The sequence below is a fragment of the Pelmatolapia mariae genome, linkage group LG2 (assembly GCF_036321145.2).
Source record: "Pelmatolapia mariae isolate MD_Pm_ZW linkage group LG2, Pm_UMD_F_2, whole genome shotgun sequence".
Lineage (NCBI taxonomy): Eukaryota > Metazoa > Chordata > Actinopteri > Cichliformes > Cichlidae > Pelmatolapia > Pelmatolapia mariae.
In genome coordinates, this window is record NC_086228.1 from 14,520,624 (window position 1) to 14,536,386 (window position 15,763).

A 15,763-nucleotide genomic window follows, 5' to 3' on the forward strand; every position below is an offset into this window, starting at 1 on the left:
AATTGCAAAAACAATAAATCTATTTCATCAGAGATGATTTGTCTGTTACATTGTCATTATGAAATCCTTTATTTAAACATAAGACTCATTGAGTTGTCTTTTTCTACAAAAACATAGAGTTTGGCTGATAATACAAAAATATGAATTATACAAATCATGTGCAAGTGTGATTTAGGATACACCTAGTACAGGTTAAAGAATCAGAATATTGTGAAAAAGTTTTGGGTTTTTTTGTGGTAATTTTGTTCTAAAAGATGAACATAATTTTATTATGTGTAGGTGAAATACACTTAGCAGTTAACTGGGACTTCTTTACATTGAGTTCCTGCATCAGTGCAGTGAGGCATGGAGGCAACCAATCCAAGCTGCTTTGATAAAGGCCTTGTGCTCTTCTCATTTTTGGATCAGACATTTATCTATCCAAATGGAATGGATAACACGGGTTTACTGGCCAATCAGATACAATACTAACATGGTCAGCAACCATTTGCTAGTAATTGTGGCCTTGTGGGCAGGTCCTACTACAAAAGGAAGTCCGTGTTCCCATAAAGCTAATTGGGAAATGGAAGCATCTTTAAAATCTCCTAGAAGATTTAAGACCTGGTAAATGGTAAAATGGTAAATGGCCTGTATTTGTATAGCGCTTTACTTAGTCTCTAAGGACCCCAAAGCGCTTTACACGTTCAGTCATCCACCCATTCACACACTGGTGATGGCAAGCTACATTGTAGCCACAGCCACCCTGGGGCGCACTGACAGAGGTGAGGCTGCCGGACACTGGTGCCACCGGGCCCTCTGACCACCACCAGTAGGCAACGACAATGTGGTTTCTGTCCCTCTCCAGTCATCTTTGACACTCTGGCTTCCAAATGCAAAAATTGACGTGAAAAGGGGACTTTGGACCACTGAGCAACAGCCCAGTTCTCTCTCTCCTCAGCACAGGTATTACAGTTCTGCTGCTGGTTCAGGAGTGGCTGTGATATCAGGACTGCAGCCCCTTTGCTCAAAACATATGTGCATCGTGGATGTTGATGTACTGACACCAGCGTCAGTCCGCTCCTTGCGAAGCTCTTCCAAGTTTTTTAATCAGCGTTTTATAACAGTCCTGCAAAGACTGCAGGCGTCCTTGTTGTTTGCGCACTTTTTTATCACCACACTTTTCCATTCCAGCCAACTTTCCATTGTGTTTCAACAGCACTCTGCAAACTGCACTGGCGTTTTCTTGCTTACCGTCTTTGTGGAAGGTGATGATGACAACTGGACAAATGCTAAATTAGCAATCTTCCACATATTTTTGCATGTACTGAATTTGATTTGTAGAAATTTACTCAACCATTTTTTTGAGCCACATGTCATGTCTGTCAATATTAAAACAGAAAAAGTGTCTAGAGTCTAAAATATGTAAAGATTTTTTAACTTCCATAAATAGCTGATGGAAAATATTGAGCTTTCTCGCAATTTTCAAATTTTTTGAGATGCACGTACAATGCATCTCCTGGTTATAGTTATGTTTTCAGACTCAAGGCTGCTAATCTGCAGAAATAGAAGAGCGATGGTTTTGAAAATCTCACTGAAGGTGATTTCGATACAGTGCAGTAATAAGCTGCAGTGCATCCTGCAAAGCACAACATGCCAATAATGTTTCAGACAGTGAAAGTCATATGACTAAGTTGATGTTGACTAACCTGAATTATTTTACTGTAGACAGAAATGACAAGCGTGAACTTGAGATGAGTAACTCAGTAAAAGTCACTCTCACTTCATGCTTCGAGTTACAGAATAAAGTAATTTTGTAGAAAACATGCAGCAGAGTGCTGTCCTGCCTACAGATTTGATCATCTTATAGGAAAGATTCTCCCCCTGATTAATTGTCATATACGGCGGAAGTCTGGTTTTGGCCAAAACACCGAACCTTGTTAAAATAAACAGGATACTGTAGTGACGTATTTTTCCGAACCATCAGACGGCTGTGTATTATTTTGAGGATGCTTGCCAGTGATTGTGAAAGTTGTGATAACCTGTTCTAGACGGCGAAGGAACGTCGGGGTGGAAAATATGAAAAGGTTTCTCCCAAGATGAGATATCCATTTTTTGAAAAATATTCCACACAATAAGAGTTTTGAATGCACAAAAAGCAAAAACACATACGAAGAACTTTTGACAGCTACGTTCTGAAGATTTAAACAGTTATTAACATTAAGATGCATGTTAAAAAAGAACTTCTATTGAGATACATTTACAAGCAAGTCCGATGTTTAACAGAGACATTTTTATATTTGTTTTGGAGCAGCTTAAAATGCCAGAATATGGGAATTTTTTATGGATTCCTTTCATTTTGTTTAGGTCTTGATGTGAAACTTGGAATTGATACAGATGAGCCAAATCAAAAGGCCAGTATTTCAAAGGCTCATTATATGTAACCCTCTCTGACTCAAATCCATCCACCTTCTTGGAGTTCAAAGCACACCACACACCAGGTGAGAGCTGAAAACAGTACCAGAATTCGCTTTGTGTTTACACAAACAGTTACTGCATATATGGCCCAAATGAATTACATCCACAGTAGAAGACTGCTCCTTGGTTCCATGACTAGTGGACTGGCATTTACATATTTTCTAGTCTTAATGACGATTTAAAGCAATTGAAAGTAAAAACGGCACTTAACCAAACATTTATACAGCGCTTTATCTGCCTAACACCTACACATGATTTAGGGTCACCAGTTATCCTAGCACGCATGTCTTTGGACTTGGGGATAAAATCTGTGCATTCACAAACTCCAGACAGAAAGGCCCAAGACAACAAGGAGATTCAGACCAGGAATCCTTAAAGGCTACAGAGTACCTTCCTCTTTATACAATGCAATAACACTAAGAGTTTAGAAAGCTTTACAAAGGCAGACTTTACAATGGCAGTCAAGTCAATTCAGTTTTAATTTTAAAGCGTCAAATCACAAGAACAGTGATTTGATTTCAAGGAGCTTTCAATTGTAAGGTAAAGACCCTACAATAATATAGAGAAACTCCACCAATCACATGACTCCCAAGGAAAAACTCCCTTTTAACAGGAAGAAACCTCGGGCAGAACCAGGCTCAGGGCGGGGCGGCCATCTGCCATGACCAGTTGGGGTGAGAGAAGGAAGAGACGACAAAAGACTTGAAATTAAATTTATCTGTTTAGTTGTGGAGTAACTTGCTATGAAATCTGTGCAAATTAAGACTTGACCACCTGAAAAACAACATGAGCCTTCTTTACTCCAGCAGACAACTTCTATTCTTCCTATGAAGAATTTAATAATTTGAAAGCTGTTTTTCAGGAAAAGAAAGGAAAAATTGATATCTAAAAGGATAACGTGGCCTCGAACATCCTCGTCTTGCTTTGTTTGCTCAACAGTTTTATTAGGAAACTACAAGTGAACACCAAACGTCATTCTGGGGGCACGTCTCGTCACCTGGTAGCCATTTTCATACGTGTCCAGGCACAAGTATCGACATTTAGGCTGCTGTTTTGAAGCATTCTCTAGATGTATATGTAGGAGGTGGGGTGTCTACTTTTATAAAACCGTCTACTGCTCTCCGCCAGCATAAAAAGTTTTTGTGTCATATTTAGAGTTGAGTTTAAAGGTTATTTTAAATTTCTTCCAGCAGTTAGACTCATCACTTTAATAACAGCATAAAAGAAAGAGGGTACTTTACCTGTAGGGAGCAACCTAGTTTGGAAGTGTAGGTGTTCAGACAGTGGATGTTTGATTTTAGAACAAAACTTTCCAATTGGAGTTTGATGTTTTGCAACAGTGTCAGTTTCAAGGCCTTAATATCTTCACGGCCCCTCAGCTGAGTGTTATTCCCCTACTGTTGTGGTTAAACAGTATTCACAGCTCACGGCCTGTTCTGTACTCCCACTGCTCCGCTTGTTGTTTTTCTCTTCCCTTCAAATGATCAATTTCCAAAACAGCTAAACCTTTTAAGTCTGGTCGTTGCTGGTAAAAGTCAATCGCATTAACTCTTAAAGGTCAAGAATGTGTCACCATTATGTAGGAAAGCTGTTTCGCAAGCCCCCTTTGAGTAAGATAAACTCAAGACAAAGAAATAACTGTCATTGTGCTTAGAAGAACTGACGGGTGACTGCAGCAGTGGTATGTTGGCTTTTTAAAGCTTCAGCTATTTATCTAAAGATATGTTTAGTTTTTGCAATATTAGACATTCTATTATTTACAATCTACTGCTATGGTGATGTGGTATTAATTATAAAATTACCCTTTAAAATGAGCATTGTCAGTTTTCAGTTTATCAGTATTTTGTACAGTGGAGACACATTGTATTTAAGGTGCTATTTAGTCCTATTTGTATTTAGTCAAGTACAGTTAAGAAGAAAACTTGCATAGAAATTGATGTAAAGGCTATGATGACCTTCAAGATGTTGCAACAGAGAAAACCTATAGTTCAGATCTTAAGATTACACACCTGACTCCCACACATGCCCTGCATTTTGATGCTCAGGGTTTGTGTGGAGATGTGTTGCCACCCCTTAACCACTTACCTTTGAACATATGAGTAGGTCAGGTGTGTGCTACTGTGGAAGAGAAAACCTTGGTTGACAAATGGCACACACAAGCAGGTTTGGTAAACGGCATTGTCTTGCATCCCCACTGTGCCAGCAGTAAAGGACATGGTTTCAGAATTTAGTTCTAGTTCTTTGGTTAAATACTGCTTCTTTCCACAAAAGAACAAAAAAATAGGTCACGTTGGCTCCTTTTCATTAGTTTTCCTATTTGTCTTTTGTCAGATCAGTCACGGTGACCCGATTTATGCAGGTTTGTGAAAACAAAACAATTTGAATAACCCACTTTCCATCCTTTTCTGAGTAAATGACTGTGCACAATTGTTCATTTTCATAAAATAATAAGCAGGGTTGGGCCAACCATTTGGGTGACTTTGCAAAGTGTGAAAATTGCAAATTTCACACAGAAAACATTAATTTTTTATTTTTTTTTGATTAAAAAAATGGTAATGCCAGCACTGGTACACGGGAGTGGAAATGTAAGGAACATATTTCTAAAGTTGAACTGTTTGAATCATAAAGATGTAAAATACTTTAGTTCTAAAATGCTCGATGAACATGTGAATATTTTGTGTCTCCAACGATGTTGTCACAATTTTTAGCATTGAATGTGCACTGTCAGCTTGTTTATACCTGTTTATTGTGTGTTCTTAACTAGTATTTACCATCAGGCAAATTATTCCTAGACTATTTCAAGCTGATAAAGTGTGGGAACCTACTTTGCAGCTGCTGACCAAACTCCTACAAAATTAGCCGGCTATGCGTAAGCGACTCTCTGTATGCGTAGGCCAAAGAAACCAAAGTTAAACTCTTCATTCTGGTTTTGATAACAGAAACTGCTGTCACAAGATAATTAAAAAACAGCTCATTATGCAGTTTTTTATTTTAAAGCTTTTATGAGATTATCAGATAAGTCACTGTGTTGAGCACTTTGTGTGCGATCTGGTCACACTCAGAAGGAAAAAAGAAAAATAGTTTAGCTTTCCTGTCTACTGGAATCAATATATGAAATTCCTCACATTTTATACAAGAAAACTTCCAATCAACTTTGTGGGTTACCATACTGAACTCTAATGCGCTGCAGGCCAATTTCATCAGCATTTTGCCGATGGTAAATTCCGGCTTGCAGATTTACCACTGCCCCTGTAAGCTTGTTTCGTTATGCTTCATTTATCAAACTTCATCTGTGATTGCTTGTTTACCCGATGACAGTGTCAACAGGAGCCGAAATCTACATTTTGATATTAAAAATAGCAGCTGGTATCATCTTTGAATGCACTAATGATGACTCTGAACAATAAACAATATAAACAAGCCTTGTAAACAAGCTGTGTCATCCCTCTTGTCATAGCAATGAACAAGACCAGAAGAGGCAATCCCCCACCCACGGCAGCTTTGTATCTTCCTGTACACTTACGGTAATGAGCATGCTCACATTTCATAATCATTGATAATCTCCTTCATTTGTCCTTGCACCTAAAACAAAACAAGTCATCGTGTTTCTCTCAGTCAGCATTTTAATTAAAAAACATAGACACTCACTTAAAAAATGCCAAGATGCGTGTGTTTCATGCAAACTTTCAACCTCGCGCCTACTCTCTCCGCACCACGGCAATGCAAACTGTTCACAAAGAGGAGACCACAGTGTAGGAAATCATACTACTGCAAGTGGGAGTAGGAAGTCAACTACATTATCAAGAAGAAGTAAATAAATCTGCCTCACAGTGTAACATGCTTGAAGTGCAAACACAATATCTAATGATGGTGAATTCGTGAAGATCCTTTTAACTTTCACTTAAACTGCTTAAAAAGACAAAGAACACATCTTACATGTTGTTTTTAGGCCACGCCACCCATACTGAAACCATAATTAGATTAATTCACATTAGAAGAGCATGTATTAGACACGTATTTTATTTATTGTATGCATAAGAGGTACACGTGCAATAAACAAAAACAAAACAAAGCTGACATTTACGGTTTGAGCACGCAATATCAAGTCAAAACAAAAACAAATTATGATACTGATGAGCAACAACTGTGGCCGAGCTACGTAATAATGAAATACACTAGCAGAAAAATAGACAAATCATTTGTTGACAAAAAATCAAACATTTACTTTTGATTGACATCTGGTTTTAGGTCACCTCACACTGATAACTCGTGGCAAAAATGGTATTTAGAAAAATGAACGGGGGTCTACTCTTAACCAACTTCAATAAACTGTAAAAGAAAAAAATACAACAAATGTTATTTATTCTTTATTTTCAGTGTAAAGTAAGAAAAAGGCACATAAGCATAACTTCTACACACATCTAAGTTGAATGCATTGCAGATATAACTGTTAAATCACAGTCTCCTAATATGATGTCATTTAAGTAACACAGATTAAAATATTTATTCATCCTGTGACATCTCAAGTTCTTAATCTAAGTTTACACTAAAGTGACGTTAATCCAACTCACCTATCGGTACCAAGACATTCTAACTATTGTTATATTAATAATAATAAACTAATGCAATTTTAAGAGTTTTGTATCCATTAGTGAGATGTGATTACTGCACCAAGGTAAATACATATGCTGCTCTCAGTCTTGTTGACATTCAGCTACATGTCGTTTAAGACAAAGCGCGACTTGAAACAAGCTGCACTTTTTTGTCACTGTGTTTAACACTCTGGGTGACCACAAAGAACATTTCTCAGTGTGGCATGTCACGTCTGACCAAGACTGTTAGTCATCATTGAAAAATCATGTGTCAGTAGAGCATTGTTTTGCAAAGTTCCCTGGAAAAAGATTGAGATGTCAGTTCTAGATATCTGACGATAAGATTTCAAGAGTTCCACTTTAAACTAAGCCACTATGTTTAAGAGAAGTTTTAATTGATGGCCTTTTTGTCATAGTCGCATAGGTGAATTAATTTTAGTTTTATGTCAGTTTGAATGAGTAACTACAGTACAACTAATCCAACTAACTCTTGTGATGCTTTGAAATTAAGTGCAGTGCCTCTGCTGTATTGGTGAGGTGCCTCAGAAGACAAAGTAGAATTTCAAAGTTTCCCTCACACATAAAATTTTGTGAGAATCTGGTCAGGTTGAAAGCTAGATGTCTATTGTTATGCATCAACTTTTGCCAATTGCTTGCTCATAGTGTGTTGTCTTAATGTTGGGGGTTTTTCTGTATTACTGTAGCGTCCTTATCTTACAATATAAAGTTGCTGTTGTGACTTGGTGCTATATAAATAAAATTTAATTTAATCGATGACCATTCACTAGCTGTAAATTCCCCAGACTATTCCCTATGCTACTCTTTTATTGGTTCAAGTGGGCATAACAAGTACGTTGTACCAGGAAACAAGTTGTCTTAATTTCATTACCAACCGATACACAAATGCCAATATTTTTGTCATCCAAGGTTTTGTGGTGTACTTGTAGTGTGAGATTAAATGGCCATGTAGGTAATAAATGCATGTGGGAACCAAAAAAAGGAACGTTAATTTGAATCCATTGGCTGTAGTCTGACTAGTTTTCTATTAGCTTTTAACCAGTATGCAGAAAGGAAGTGTTGAACAGGATATCTGTTGCGTGGATATCCTGGTTAAACTGAAAAACAGGCTTCTAGCCCAGCAGACTTAACTGACAGAATAACTGTTTAAAGTGAGCTTGCAGGGGGATAGTCAGTCTCAAACTGGGGCCTTCATTTTTGTTAGACGACATCACCACATTTACCATTTTTTACATGCATTAGATACAAAAACAATAGAGTTGCACTGAGTAATTTCTTCTGTTCTTCTTTAATTTACTCATATTTGTAATAAATAATATTTAACAGCTTTTTTTCTCCCTGACTGCCCGTTTAATCAGAATGGCTAAACACAACTAACCAGTTGTAAATCTTTGTAATTTTTAGAGGTATTTTTTTAAGATTGTTTTTGATTGGAATTGAAAACTGGTGAATCAATTAATACGTATGACCCTCCAGATAAAGTAAAAATGAGGTAGATTTTCACTTCTTGAGAGGATTTTCCTATTACTGGTTTATTATTTAATCATTAATAAACATTTTGGAGTTTTTTTTTACAAGTCAAATAAGCTATTTGACAAAAAAATGGGGAAAATGATGCACAGAAACCGTTGTTGGACCTGCAACTGGAAAAAGAAGCTAAGAGCTATGAAATGTAAATGATACATCCTTATGCTTATGTAACACCTTGAACAATCTTGCACCTTTATTTCCACTGCATTTCTTTAATGATAAGGGCCTTGTTCCTTATCTCCTCCACTAATCTCTATAATGGGGGAGGAAAGGTTTTATGAATTCCTCATGTCAACGACGCTGCTTTGTAAGACTTTTAGATGTAAAAACACAAACCAGCACACCACAGGTGGGTTAGGAGGGATTCTCTGGTGGCGGCCAAATGAGGAAATTCTTTTGAATTTTAAATCTACCTGTGGACACTTTTTCCTTTCTGTGTGCGCATTACAGAAGGTACTCCTGATAAGACACTGAGGGTGATGCACCTCTTAGACCAGTCGGAGCCCCCACCCACCTGTTCCCTTACGCTGACGAAGAGAGAAAACAGACGAGAGGGGTTTTCTCTTTCACTCTCACTTCCTCTCTTCTGGTTGCCGTAGATTGTTGTAAAGATTGTGTGTATGGAGAGAACTTGCGCACTAACACTGACGGGGCAGAAAGACTGAGGTAGCATGAACATGGACATACTGACTAACCTATGATACAATCTGAAATTCCAAAATGTGTAAGTTGTGGAGTAGATGACCATCATTAAATATTCAGTGATATTTCCATAAAAGGTTTCCTACAGCTAAAATATAACTGTGATTAAAGATTATGTTTAGTATTATTATTATTATTATGACAACCAATCTATTGTAATAAAAATCGAGCTCATCGACTACATGTCTTTGTCTTTTTAACACAATGACCTCAGAAGCAGATTTTAGTCATTATCTTTTAAAACTGCCCAATGAAAAGTCCCATTTCAGTGAAAGCATAAAGGAGACTTTATTTACATTTGGCACTGACATTGAATTGAACTCACGGACAATGAGATATAATATAGGATATAATTCGGATCATCAAAATTTCACATCCATCCGATTCTCATGAAAAACAGTGTCTCAGGAGTCAAAAAAGGAAAACTCTTTTTCTTGACCAAATTATTTATAAAGTTAAAAATATGATGGAGAATTCATGAGGACAGTGCCACGAAAATCCACTAGCATGGGTGCTTAATTATGCAATATTAATAGAAAGTTGCATGTTGTTTCATGCAGACAACATGGTGACAATGTTACTTTAATACCAAGTTTGTTTTGTCCATCACAGTCACAATGTAGGCAAAATGGCAACAGAGCATGAAATGATACAGAGGCAAAGGTGTGTAAAGCTTTTATTTTTAAACTGCATCCCAGTGTTGATGATTGACATGTCTAACATCATGTCAGCACAACACAAACACAACCATACAAACAATGCAATCAATGATAATTCCTGACAAAGTCAAGTAAAGCTGAGCACGGGCTTTGTCGATCTTTCTGAAGTAGAAGGTTATACAGACCTATGCAACTTCTACAAATAAAAGTGAGAAATATGACTGCCGTTTTGTCTCACTGTGGTGAACCAATGCATCAGATGACTGACATAATGTATGTTTGACATAAGCAAAACATACAAAAATTCCCAATATACAGAAGTGCTTTCATGCCAGTGCGAGTTAAACTACAGACAATAAACCTGAAAGTGAAAGAAAATAAATAGTAATTTTAACCCTTTATTTGGCATTCACAAACATCTTGTTTAAGTTAACCAGAATCGAGTGTTTATTCGATCACTTTTACAAGCTATTCAGTTTTTACATATGTGGCAATAAAAAACTAAATATAAGTAATATGTGGCGTTGCTTATCCTTGGAGCATCTTCATTTTTGATTGCAATTTCCTTATGTGCGTATTTTTAGTACAAAAAAATATTAATTTGAACTAACAAAAACACTAAAGAAAAGACAGGCAATCCAATAGCAATTACCTATACTCCTCATAGCTGTTATATTTTTTTATATATGCATTTTACTATATATGGATAAAGCTGAACTGTTGATCTGTTGCTCAGCAAAAGTGGCAGCAACTAAGTTGTTGAGTTATTTGAAGAAAGAACAGACACAATCTTTTCAACCAGTTTTGGATGTGCCTTGAGAGCTACTGATAATAATGAACACCTAGGAACGACCAGATGCTTAACCACCTCACCTGCAAAAATAGTTGATTATCAAATAATTACAATGTAATTACAACATAATGACATAATGACAACATTTCTTTAGAAAACCTTTTTTTCCCTGCACACCATCATTAATCTATTTCTGTGAGTGTGTAACAGCATGTGTCATTCTTTTGAAATGACGTGACACTGTCAGTCCTGTCGATAATGACACATGCAACTGTTTCATGTCATTTTATAAGCAGACCCTCTTAAGCTGCTGTACGTTTCCTTGAGTTTGCAAGTGGACAATGAAATTTGTAAGAGACAAAAGAGTGAAATAGCAGCAAATGTTAATCCAATATTAGCTTACTTCCTTATGCACTATGAAAACACAACATTATATGTATGTATGTATATATATATATATATATATACATATATATATGTATGTATGTATGCGTGTGTGTATATATATATATATATATACACACACACACACACACACACATATATATATGTATGTATATATATATATATATATATAAATGTATTTTTTTACATGTCCCTTTGGTAAAACATTAACTCTTACAAAGGGTTTCCTGTTGTTGCCGGAGATATTTGTCTGTGTAGGTGGCCACAATGCAGTGAATGCATTCAGGTTGTCAATACCACACCTACTAAGAATACCTATGACACGGTACAAGCTGTGGCTCCACTGATTCAAAGTGAAAATGGGAAGTGTCGTCGTCGTTCCTCTAGTTTCCGGGTGAGTCGGGTGCACTCAAACGAGTTTACATTCACACACTAGCATCTATAGGCCCCACGCACGCGCGGCTTGACGCCAGTTTCGGATCACGTAGTGGTGACTGCCAGTGGAAAAGAAAATTTCATTACTCACACACTAGTTTCTGCAGTTTTCCTACTCTGTAAAAGCGGTTTTCCTCTGTCCTCAGGGATAAGTATAAAAAGGTAAGCGACACAAGTATCTGCATTTCCAGTAAAACTTGGGTAAAGCGTCTTTTGGTGAATCGGTGCCTGCTGCTGACACTTAACAATATGAAGCTGATCGTTTTTTGCCTTTTCACAGTCTACTGTTGCTCTTTGGTCAAGGCATCTACTATGGAGCGCAAAAAACTACAAGAAGTCCTTAGAGAGCTGAAAATGCTCAAACGCGACCTTCCGGTTAGTTCATCTACATCAACTTTTTAACTGCTTTAACTGCATTTGACAACTTGCTTTCTAACAAACTAACTTTCATTACCTAATGCAATCTTTTTTGACTTCATTTTGCAGAACACAGAACTAATGATGAATACTCCACCAAAGGATATTGAGGTAAGCAAAACTACTTTAATCTAAAATAATGCAGACCATATGGTCACCACTACGATAAATATTGGTGGTTGCTTACTCATTGTTGTTATGCTCCCACTTACTGTAGTTAGTTTGTCAGGCGCCGGGTACTGTAGGAGTACATCAAATGATGTGTGAAATACCAAAATGTGCAGGGTGATAAGCAGCTGTAAAACTCGAAACTCAAAGGCTAAAGGTCCAGATTTAAATTTAGCATCTGCTCTTTGATCACAATACTTAAAAACAAATGACTGTCAGATTAAGCAGCAGAGGAACTCTCATAAAACGTTTACAAAGTAAAATGTAAGCATTTAAAATTTAATTTAGCAAAAATAAAATCCACATAATTAAGTGTTAGACAGGATTAAAACTACATTATACATTTCTTAGTTTAATTAGAAACAAAATTATGACCATTATACAGAATATTTATTAAAACTTTGCACTATGAAACCATGCATTTTTGTTTTTCTGAGTTGATTTGACTAAAATGAAATCCTCAAAAAAGCCATATATATTTCAATATTTATAAATAGAAATGACAATATTTACTTTAAAGGCTCCATAGCACATCTTAGCAATGAAACCTAAAAACATTTTGTAAAGTTTTGCAATGCTCTTGTGGTCCAATCCTACATAGTCTCATTATGTACCCTTTATATAACTAGACTTGTAAATGTTTATTAAGATGCACTGCATTACTAGTAAATTCTAATCAGCCTTCTTTCTTGTCAGGCTTATTCATTTTCATTCAGTGAGTCAACTCAAGAGTGTGCTCAGTGCATTTTTTTCATTTTCTCACAGCTTCCTTTGAGTGAAATGTGATGAGTAATCAAGCAGAGAGCAGACAAAGCCATTACACTTCCTCACGCCACCTCTCAAACTCTGAGCATTTGACAGAATGCTAGAAAACTTTTGAGTCAATATTCTGTTTAACATCTTGCAAATTACAGTTTATCTCACACCGGGAATGATGAGGATTACCAAGCATCTGATCTTGCTTTGCAAAACAAAGATTATGGTTTCAAAATGAGATCACAACACTAAACTGTAGCACTAATGATAAGAATTAACAATAACTGTAGCAGAATTTCTGATTTTTAAATGCAGCAAAACAAATTACGGCTAATTCGCTAGGCAGATATAAAATACTCAAAAAAACAAAACAAAAAAAACTTTGACCCAAGCTGGCTGAGTTCACGAGTGTCACACCACACTGGAAAATGAGTATCTAAACAGAAACAAGTGTTTCACATGGGGAAAAATTGCATTGTATCATCAGCATTTTCATCCAGATTTTTGGAGGGAAACAATTCATACAAAAAAAAAAAAAAAAAAACCCTCTTTCACTTAACAGAAAGTTATCATTGAAATAGTGGAAACTCTGTTTGGTTCAGTTTCATTTTATGTAAAAAATGTTTTTTGTGTGCATCAGATTGGAAAGTCAACTACAATGAAGTCTTGACATGAAACTACAAACAATAGCTTTCTTGGAACAATATTTTCCTTACATTGAAACAAAGAAAACTCTCATTTTCATAGCCAACTGTAAATGAAGTAGAACTGTGCATGCATCAAGCTGTTGTGTTCCCTTTGTATGGTGCTCCGTGTGATATATCTCATTTAAAAAAGCAAATGTATTTAAAAAGACCAACCGGAACCCTGACATATATATATGTGTGTGTGTGTGTGTGTAAGCTGGGATAATCATGATGTCGTATTCACTATCATTTCTTTTTCTTTTCATAACAGGACTGCTGTTGTCTGACAGCCTTAACTTGCTTTCGGGAGACTCTGCTTGAACATTTTGGCATAAGTGGAAAATATCAGAAAAAACTTTACAAGAGTCTTAATCATACCCTTACTGTAAGTACATTGTTTGGGGTGGGACTCACATAATAAACCATATCCCTTAACTCCTATTCTAAAGACTAATGTCAACATTTTACTACACTGCATTTCTAAAACTGGCGTATTTCTTTCAACCATTGCAGATCAGTGGACTGAACTTTTGTAACACAGAAACTTCTACGGTAAGTAAAAATTAGTCAGCACTGATTTTTTTCTCGATTGTGACTATTGTTTTTTTGGTCTGTACACAGACTCTTGTAGTAAATGACCATTTAAGTAAACTCCTTTCTTTGTTTCTTTTCAGACCAACTGCTCAACCTGCCACTCACATCCTAAGGAAAAAGCATCAGAGTTTTTCAACAGACTGGAGTCTCTGGTTCAAAGGGTAAGGCTATTTCAGATATATTTCAGAAAGCTATACATAAAATACTAGACCATTTTGTTTTTACAGTAAGCTTAAAATAAAAAAAGGCTATGCTCTTTAATATTATCATAAATGTATTGATGCTAGTTTGTACAGCAAATTAAGTATTTATTTTCATCTCTTTTTAGGGTCTAAGCAGAATCAACTGAGATGAGCTGAAGATCCATTAGCAACTTTAGAGAAGACACTACTTTGTAAAGGGCCAAGCACGTCAAAGATTGCGTCTTACAGCCTGATAAATATTTAACTTATTTATTATTTATTTATATTGAAGTGGTTAACTCACTCAAGCTATCAGGAAAGCTGCTCTGCTGCCACCTAGTGGACTTGGTACCCTCAGTCAGTGAGAGGGAAAATTAATTTATTCATTCATTTTGTAGTTCTCAAAGAATAGTTTAATAATGACATTTATACTGTGTATGAATTTCCTTAGTACATAAATTATTTTGTCAAACAACTGTACCATCTGAAAATATCAAATTAATTACCATACATTATTTGATGGGCATTTTTTTCATTCTGGCAGTGGTCCATTGTATAGTTAACATGTCGTAACTTTCTCTTGTCAACTTCATATAAATGGCAGGTTGATATTAATAAAGACAGTGTCTAACTGTGCTATCAAAGTGTATTTATGATATAGTTTATATGTTTAGATATTTATTGTTTAAATGTTTGATACCAAGTTTTCAGTATTACCTTTTTATATGTGCTGGACTATACTGAGAAAAATAAATATAAATGAAATTCACAGAAAGTGGAAGAGAAATTGTGTTGATGTTATCCATGTTTTCTGGTTGTTTTTTTGTGCTCGTATGACGGGATGTGAATGGGTTAACGAGGCATGTTGTTCAAAGCGCTTTGAGTGCTCAAGTAGAGTAGAAAATCACAACTAAAAGAACCAGTCCGTTTACTATGTTTTGACCTGACAAGGTTCTGGAGGCTCTTCCTGAAATGTAAAGATACACTTTCAAAGAGCTTAAGTTTAATCCAAGCATTGCATTTGCATTCAGAAGCTGTAAAACAACAACATGTGATCAAACAAGCTTTGACACACTTGCAGCTATATCCAAAGAGACAGCTGGAACACTAGGAGTGGCTAAATCAATATATCTCTGAAGAAAAGAAAATAATAAAAAAGAGAGAATTGGTAAAATGAATAGGTTGTCCTGGATGTCCATGGAAGACAACAGTGATGGATGATCACAAAATCTTTCCATGGTAAAGAACGACACCTTCTGGACAAGACTGTGTACAAGAGAGCAGCGGCTTGCACAGGTTTATTCAAGGTTCAAACCATACTAGTTTCATAAAACTCCGAGCAATACTCTAGGAGTGGAAGCAAATCTTGTGA

At 36.2% G+C, this 15,763-nt stretch overlaps 1 protein-coding gene across 1 annotated transcript; it reads left to right on the plus strand.

Moving 5' to 3' along the window:
* Positions 1-11,837: 11,837 nt before the first annotated feature.
* Positions 11,838-14,640, plus strand: il21 (interleukin 21). Its single transcript, XM_063485164.1, has 6 exons — positions 11,838-11,963; positions 12,075-12,116; positions 13,887-14,000; positions 14,129-14,167; positions 14,290-14,370; positions 14,538-14,640. The coding sequence occupies exons 1-6, from the start codon at positions 11,838-11,840 to the stop codon at positions 14,556-14,558; spliced, it is 423 nt and encodes a 140-aa protein (XP_063341234.1). The 3' UTR covers positions 14,559-14,640.
* Positions 14,641-15,763: the final 1,123 nt, after the last annotated feature.

Excerpts from the sequence above, each read along its gene's own strand:
- il21 (XM_063485164.1), top strand. The coding sequence starts at position 11,838 with ATGAAGCTGATCGTTTTTTGCCTTTTCACAGTCTACTGTTGCTCTTTG. Across the intron at positions 11,964-12,074 it reads TGCTCAAACGCGACCTTCCG|AACACAGAACTAATGATGAA; the intron begins GTTAGTTCATCT and ends TTCATTTTGCAG. Across the intron at positions 14,001-14,128 it reads GTCTTAATCATACCCTTACT|ATCAGTGGACTGAACTTTTG; the intron begins GTAAGTACATTG and ends CAACCATTGCAG.